General features: G+C 43.8%; 1 protein-coding gene across 5 annotated transcripts in view; it reads left to right on the forward strand.

Annotated features, from left to right (window-relative positions):
- PPP2R5E (protein phosphatase 2 regulatory subunit B'epsilon) overlaps positions 1-2589 on the forward strand; it is a 130140-nt gene extending 127551 nt beyond the window's left edge. For all 5 annotated transcript variants that reach the window (XM_040975473.1, XM_040975474.1, XM_040975472.1 and 2 more), the window contains one exon: positions 1211-2589. In XM_040975473.1, coding sequence (XP_040831407.1) covers positions 1211-1310 — 100 coding nt within the window. In that variant the 3' untranslated portion in view covers positions 1311-2589. The remainder of the gene's footprint in view (positions 1-1210) is intronic.
- Positions 2590-8070: the final 5481 nt, after the last annotated feature.

Genomic DNA, 8070 nt, shown 5'->3' on the forward strand with positions numbered 1-8070 from the left:
AATCGGAAAAGAATTTGATAATATCCCTGGAACAACAGTGTGGGTAGGTTTTAAAATGTCTACGTTCAGGGAAAAAGGCGAGGAAGAATGAAGGCGGTGGTAGCTGTGTTGGAACTGATTAGGATAATTAAAGTTGTCAGCAGTATAAAGGTCATTGATTATCGTTAAACTGTTACTCAAAAACATGATGATGCTCAACTTTATTTACTCATTATTTATTTGAAAGGCAGCATTCAGAGGGATGTGGGAAGAGAGAAATCTTGCATCTGCTGGTTCATTCCCCAACTGGCTGCAGTGGCAGAGTCGGCTGGCAGAGTCCAGAAAGCTAGAACCCTGTCCGTGTCTCCCATGTGTGTGAAAGGAGACCAAACACTTGGGTCAGCTGTTTTCCAGGTGCATCCTGGGGAGCTGGTGAGAGGTGGGACAGTCAGGTCACCAGCTGGTGCTCATATGGGATACTGGTGTGGCAGATGGCAGCTTAACAGCTACATCAAAACATTGGCCCCTGCACACTTCACTCCAACTGCAAAGAGGACATTGTGGACCTGAGTTCTGTTCAACTATTTTTCAGTTGAATAAAGTTTCCAAGTCCTTGCTGGCCATCCTCTTTTCCCTTCAAAAGAGAAGGTTGTCTGCGTTGCAACTCATCGGGGTCTGGGCAGTTGATTGCTAGTAGGCAAGTTAGTGTCTGTCACTGACTCTTAGACTGGCACCACCTCTGGACTGTGTTAAGAAACAAAGATTGGGGCCAGTGCTGTGGCCTAGCAAGTAAAGCCTCCGCCAGCAGTGCCAGCATACTGTAAGGGCACTGGTTCGCATTTTTCTCTTCTCAGGCAGAAGCTTGGGCAGTTATACCATGGTGTGGGGGCCACTGATTCATATAAACCAATGCCCATTTGTCAGTCATTTTGAAATAAACTTTGTGTACTAAGTTCAATATAAAGGGTTATAAATAAAGAATTTCAAAGTACCCTTGCCATCTATTCCGTCTAGTAATGCTACTTCTATGCCCACATAAATGTCAAAAGAAAAAATTGCAAAATGCAAGCACAAGAGACAGAAACCAAAAAGAGAAACAGCCCTAAACTTGATGGCAACTTTTCAGACTTTCCGAAACATTCTTAGGGAAAATCTTGGCGGGGAGCAGTCACGGTTAGATAATCCCTTCAGGCCTTCTCAGTTGTTCTTGTTGTGCTTCTCTCTTCCCCAGTGAGAAAAAGAAGGAGAAGGAGCGAGAAGAGCTGTGGAGGAAGCTGGAGGACCTGGAGTTGAAGAGAGGTCTCAGACGGGACGGGATAATCCCAGCCTAACAGCGATGGCGCCCGCGGCACCGCCAGCCCGTGGAGTCACATTTACGTAGTAGAAGATGGAGCAGCAGTGTTCTGTGTTGTGCAACTTTACAGTAGATTTCACATTTGTTTCATTATTACAACAGCACTGTATATACCTGTCTCTAAGGAAAAGGAAAAAAAAAAAAATAAGGACTTCAATCCAAAGTTTGGACAGTAGACGGCCTTCTCAGAACTCTGCAAACGTAATCATTGTTCTAACCCTCTTTAAAACACACAGAAAAGCAGTCTTCAGAGAGCTGTTGATGAAATTGCTATGTTAAAATCCCATTATCAGGAGTTCCTTATTTATCACTAGCAGAGAGTATGATAAAATTTTCAAATGCGAACAATCTTAAATTTAGCTTGTCTTTCTGCTAAGCTGTTAAATGTATTTATAGTAAAGGAAGAAAAAAAGACCGCCATTTCCTCTTTAAGTTTGTGAAACATCCTCCTCTGAATGACTTGATTGCAATTCGACATCTTTTCCTTTTGCACATCTTCATGAGCTGAATGTCCGTGTAGAGGGGGGCCGGGAATTGGAAAGGCCCCGATAAAAAGTTTGTTTACTGGGGTGAACATCTTCCCAGTGACCAGGTGGTCTGGTACTCCTTTGTCTGAGAAATTAGGAGTCAAAAGAGAAGAGGTGATAAACATAGTAGGAAAGGGAATTTTGGATTCACGCATCAGTTTATGGTGAATCCCAATCAGTGTCTGGAATCCTTTGGACGCAGGTACTCGGCAATCAGGGGCTCCGGTACCTGGCCAGTATTAGTTGTACAGATCACTGAACACACACGTCCCAGACATGTTTTAGAAACATCACGTAAAACATCCTTTTGGACCATATGAAATAGGAAAGACAAACACTAAACTATAACCATGAAATTGATCACCAGGATTGTGAATCTAATCGGGAAAGAGTTGAGCAGACAGCTTGGGCTGTTTGCGGTTGTTGCCTTACTTTTTAATATGTGTTTATAAAGTATTCCAGCAGAAGAGCATGTAGCCTCTGGGGAAACAAACATGCCACAGTGTTTTTTGTAGATTCTCGTTCTCTATCTCATCACAGCGCCCACCCTGTTTTTAGCTGGAAAGGATTCAGGATAAACATTATGCATTCTGGATCGGATGCATATTCCTAACTACTGTATTTGTTACCAAAAGTGGTTCTACAAATGCTACTGAAAAAAAAAAAAATCTGGAAATCCCTAATGTCCTGAGTATTAATAATAAAGTTTAAAAATGCTTTTATATCAAAGGTGCATTGTGACCAAATTGTTTAAGAAAAAAAAAAAAAGGCAAAAATCTAGGGTTGTATGAGAGATGTATCTTTTGGCTCTCTGCTTTGTACTTAAAAGAGGAGTCTTCCACGCGGGGCAGGTGAATTCCTGGGAAAGCTCGTGTACAGCATGCAACTTGCTGTGGTTGCATCATGACGTAATGACAGGTGCACGTTCTGCAGTTCATTTCCAGAGCACATCTGCTCGTTCCGCACCGGCAGCAGCGAACGGACGATTCTCAGCCGTCCCTTCCCACAGTGTTCGAGTCACAGAGCTGATTCTGTGTTCATATGTTGAACTGTGGTAGTAGCAAACATGAACGTATGAGCTGTCGTGGCTCTTAAAAAAGTATAAATATGGGCCTGTATATTTTCTTTCTTCCGTGGAATTATAAAGTAGAATACACAGTTTTATTGTTTCCAAGAAAGAAAAAAAGAATTTGGCAATGAGCTTTCTTCCCTTCGAGGTGCTTCGGGGTTGACCAGTCGCAGTGTGGCCATACGAGTCAGCTGGTTTTGGCTATTGTCACCTAGGTCACTTTGTAAACTTGACATTGCAAATTCCTTTTAAAAAAAATGACAGTAAAAACACCAAATGTAACACCAAACACAACATGTTTTGTTGATTTTTTTTTTTCAAGAAGAATGTTAATAGGAATTCAGTGTGAAGTTGGCAGAGGCTGCTAGAATTGAAGAGACTTTTTAAAAGTGCTGGCGCAAAGGTGCAAGTTGTATGGAGTAAACGCACAGCGTTTCTTCTCCGCCCTTTCTGTTCTAGCCCTTCGGGTTTGACTCTGCATCACGTTTATTTCTGACGTCATCTTTTTCAGATAGGAGATGTTCAGGTCACAGGCTCATGAAGGATGTCTGCCCGTGGGAGCGAGACACAGTCGTTTGGAATGGGGCAGACGAGGATCTGTGTGCACCTTACCCTGTGGTCAGAGTGAAGGTGAAAACGACACGGCTGATCCCTGCTGTCAGTCAGCGTCGTGTGTCATTCATTCCTCACTGAGAAGACTGAAGCCACATTTTAGACATGCTTAAAGACACAATGTCTAAAATTCACAGGGCAACTTCTGAGAAGAAAACACTGTCTTTTCCTTTCGTGACGGAAAGTGACAATGTGACGTGTGTCATGTTGTGTGCGGTGACGCAGAGCGAGGGACTCTGACTGTTGCACTAAGGGACACACTCAAGGAGGCGCTTCCTACATCGGCAGCAGCCCTCCCTGGCCCTTCCCACAGTCTGCTGTTGCCGCAACTTGACTTCATCGTGACAATTGCATCTTTGTGTTGTGTTTTGTTGGCTTCGTAATTTCCAGAACTATATATAAATATATTTTTTAATAGCAAATATTGTAGTTAGGATCACTCCAATCCGGTCTCTACCATATTGGTTTTAGGGATTGGATTATGAGTGTCTTTGGGAGGAAAAAAAAAAGAACACACAACCCCTGTGGTTTAGAAGGACACCGAAGCCTTAGGCTGTGGGCCTAGAACAGCTGTGTGAGTGAATCGACCCATCTCATACTCGGAGTCAAGCATGCATGCTTTTTTTCTCATGGTGCAAATGTCCTGGTTGTTTTCCTTCGGTGTTAGGCCTTTGTCCTTTGTAAGTTTTATTGTATCTTGCTCTCCTAAACATCTCACTATTTTTTTTAATAAAAGGAAACAAAATTAAAAATAAATCAAGCCCTTGTTACCGCTGGATACCCACAGCAGGGCTATGCTGCTTCGTCTCGGGCTTGTTTGCCTGAGCAGAAGGATGTATTTGGTTTGATCCTGCCTTCTCTGCGTGGGGCAGTCCAGGGTGTACAGCCAGCAGTGACTTGTAATTGCACCTGCTATATACTTAAACACATAGCCCTAGGCGCAATCACACTATGGAAAGGGGAAAAAATGGGTATATTTAGAGCTTTAAAAGCTTTTTTATTTTTTTGTGAGGGCTGGGGGGCGGTGGGTGGGAAGGGGATTTATGGATGTGATTAGCAGTTTTGACTGTTCAGAGGTTCCCCACTTTTTTCCCCCCTTTAATTGTATGCACTGACCTGGCCCAGGAAGAGAAGCTTTCTCCCTTTTGATGCTATAACCAATGTTATCACCAAGTGACAGTCACCTGTGGCTAAAAGGTGGCACCAAATGTGATCAGTGAAGTTTTCTTTGCACATCGATATTTTTATTTTTGTACCTGGCTCAGCTGCTTCTCCGAGTTGAGGGATGAGTGAGCCACAAAGGATTTTTGTAGTGGGTATATTGACGATGCATTTTATATTGCTCTATATTTAATTTTGAAGATCTGAAAGGATTGTGCATCTTGAGAGAAAGTTGAGCAAATTCTGATCTGGTGAAGTGTTGGTTTGTGCTGCTGCTTGTGCGCGACAGCGACGGCAGTATCTCTTGGAAATAAACATCCCATATGATGATGTCCCCGCCCCTCCCGTCCTCCCCAGAGCTCTCTCCCCGCCCTTCCCGTCCTCCCCAGAGCGCTCTCCCCGTCCTCCCCAGAGCTCTCTCCCCGTCCTCCCCAGAGCTCTCTCCCCGCCCCTCCCGTCCTCCCCAGAGCACTCTCCCTGCCTCCTCTCTACTTTCTTCTCTTCCTTTTTTGTTAGTCTCCCTTCCTCCCTCTTTTCTTCTTTGTTTCTTTTTCTTTCGTTTTTTTAAATCACTTATTGTAAATAAGTTGTAATCCAAACCTCATGTATCAGTGGGGAACTTTCAAAATATAAATATTACCAATACATTTTCTGGTTGTTGTCTGATTTTTGATTGAAACGTAATGAGAATGACATGGCCATTGCTTTTGGTTGGAAGATTTTGTTTTAGCTTCCTAAATCTGGAATTTTAGCATTTCATTGTCTTAGCAGGAGAGGGCAGCAAAAATTCATGTTCCTTGTTACTAATGCTGTGGTTTATGATTGGTTTTGAATTTAGTTGTGTGTGTGTGTATGTGTGTGTGTGTGCGTGCGCATGTTTTAAACAGCATCTGTTTGTGGGTAGAGGTAAAAATGAAACATTTTTGATATGAAAAGTTGCATATGAAAATTATAGACTGGTTCAACCAGACTGCGAAGACTGATGTACAAAGTCAAAACACGACGAAACCACCTTCCAGCTCCTACTAAAACACGCTACTTTTGAAACACGGCAAAAGGAAAGCTGAGTCTTACACACCTGGAATTTCAAAAATTTTTCCCCCCTTTGGAAATGACTCACCTTTCTTCAACGTTGTTGACAGAAACAAGAATGAAGGTGCTCCCCCAAAGAAATGTAACCTTGCTCTTCCACAGATGTGTGAGGTTCTGTACTGTGGGTGCGTCGAAATAAAGCAGCAGTGGAGAGTTCTCAGGCGCCTGGCTGTTTTGTGTGTGTCTGACCTCCTTGGCCTTTTCCAACCAGACAAGTGACGGTCGGGCGGTGAAGGTGGTGTGTTCGGGCTTCCATCGTGAGGAAGTTCATTTAGGACGAGGGAAATGCAGTACTGGGCGGCGGCCCAGGGTCTTTGGTGTTGAACCAACTTCTCCCATGCTAGAGGCACCCCGATGCCCATGCCTCATTTAGAGTTTCCACGTTTGCTGAGGACGTGGTAAGAGCAGCTGATTTCTGGACATCATGTGGTCATCTAGAATGTCTTGCTCGGGGCGGGAGAGTTTCCTTTCCGGTCAAGTTTGTGCTGCTTAGCCTTAGGGTTCAGCCGTAGGGTCTACTTCCCCTGGGCCTCCAGGGAGCAACTGGGATTTAAGGGACAAGACCAATTGGCTGCAGCCTTGGGCCCGTTCTGGTCCATCTCATGCCCAGTGACAGGGCACAGGCCTCAGTGGGTATCCAGGACCGGCGTGTCATTTAATTTCCAGTCATCTGTGAAAGGGAGGGGCTTATTGTAAAGCCTTCGATTCCATTGGAATCTATTGTCTCTTAGCTAATTCAGTCATCCACAATTGAACGTGTGGAGATGACCAGTTGGTGTTGGATACTGAGTGGGCTGGGGAGGGGGAAAGCCTTGCAAATGCAAGCATTTTGTGTGTTACAGCTTCTGAAGACCTGTACTCGTTTTCTTAGTTTTCTTAGTTTTTCATTTCTCCCAACCATTTATGATCACTTTAAATCCAGAAGTCACGCACAATTTTTGTTAATGCATTGTTGGATATCTATGGTTTTTAGAATGCTTTAGGAGGGGAATTGTCTGATCTTAAAGTAAAATTGGTTTTGTGTATTAGCTGACCTCTTTACCTTTTGCTAGAGTCTAAATCAGTTTCATAGATTTCTTAGATTTTCATGTAAATAGTCATGTTACCTGAAAGTAGAAAATTTGGTTTTGATTTCCAAATTTTTATGGTGGTCATTTCCTCTGTCTGGACTGAGCATTGGGACTGCAGCACACTGTTGGCAGAGGGGCGGTGGAAGTGCCATTCTTACCTTACCCTGTGTTACAAGGAAGGTGACACTGCCCCATCAGATAGGATGTTGACTGTGATATTTTTTTTAATCAATGCCTTTTATGAAATTGAGGAAGTTCTTGTCTACTGCTTGTTTTCTGAAGTTTTTGGCAAATGACTCAAATATATTGAAATGATAATACAGTTCCTGTTAAAAAATATTATGAGTTATATTGAATTTCTGGGATAACTGCTGTGTGTATGTGTTGTAAAAGGATTCTAGTTGAGGGTATGTCTATGTTACTCAGTTTGTATTTCTAAGCGTATGCCTTTTACTGGATTTGGAAAACTTCTAGACACTACTGTTTCAGATTTGTTTTCTGCCCCATTCTTTATAACTTCCTTTTCTGATACGCTAGTTATACGTAACAAGCCTTTTGATACCGTATCAGAGGTCACTGAGATTGTGTGTGTTTTTTAAATTGTTGTTTTATTGAGCCAAAGCTTACATGACAAAAGTGACTATTTTGACACACTGAGGTATCTAGAACTTTCTGAGTAGTGTGCAACCGTCACTTCTTTCTACCTCCAGATATTTTTTCCTACTGCGAGGAGGCGCTGTGTCCATTAACAGTCACTTCCTGTTCCTCCCTCAGTCCCAGGATCTGGGACTAGCGGAGGCCTGACAGGGGAACTTGGGGAATACCCCTATTAGGTCTTAGCTTCTGCTGGGGAGCGCAAGATCCAGGTCTGGGGACAGGCCAAGCTGGGCTAGACCACAGAGTCTGCTGGCATGCACAAGATCCAGGACAGATCGTGGGCTGCACCTGGCTGGGCTAGGCTGCAAAATCTCCTAGCAAGAGCTAAGACTGCAGACAGGCCATGCCAGTCTGGGTTGAAGCATTTGCCAGTGCATGTAAGTCCTGAGACTGGCCTGGTAGGGGAACCCTGGGGACTTCCCTCATGGGCTTCAGCTTCCACTAGTGAGTGTGAGAGCTGGAACTGTGGGCAGACAAATCTGGGCAGGTTGCAGATCTCATTGGTATGCATATGGCTGGATCTGGGGGTGGGCCAAACTAGGCTAGGTT

This window comes from Ochotona curzoniae, unplaced genomic scaffold (genome assembly GCF_017591425.1).
Source record: "Ochotona curzoniae isolate NIBS_2020 unplaced genomic scaffold, NIBS_Ocur_1.0 contig_2688, whole genome shotgun sequence".
NCBI lineage: Eukaryota > Metazoa > Chordata > Mammalia > Lagomorpha > Ochotonidae > Ochotona > Ochotona curzoniae.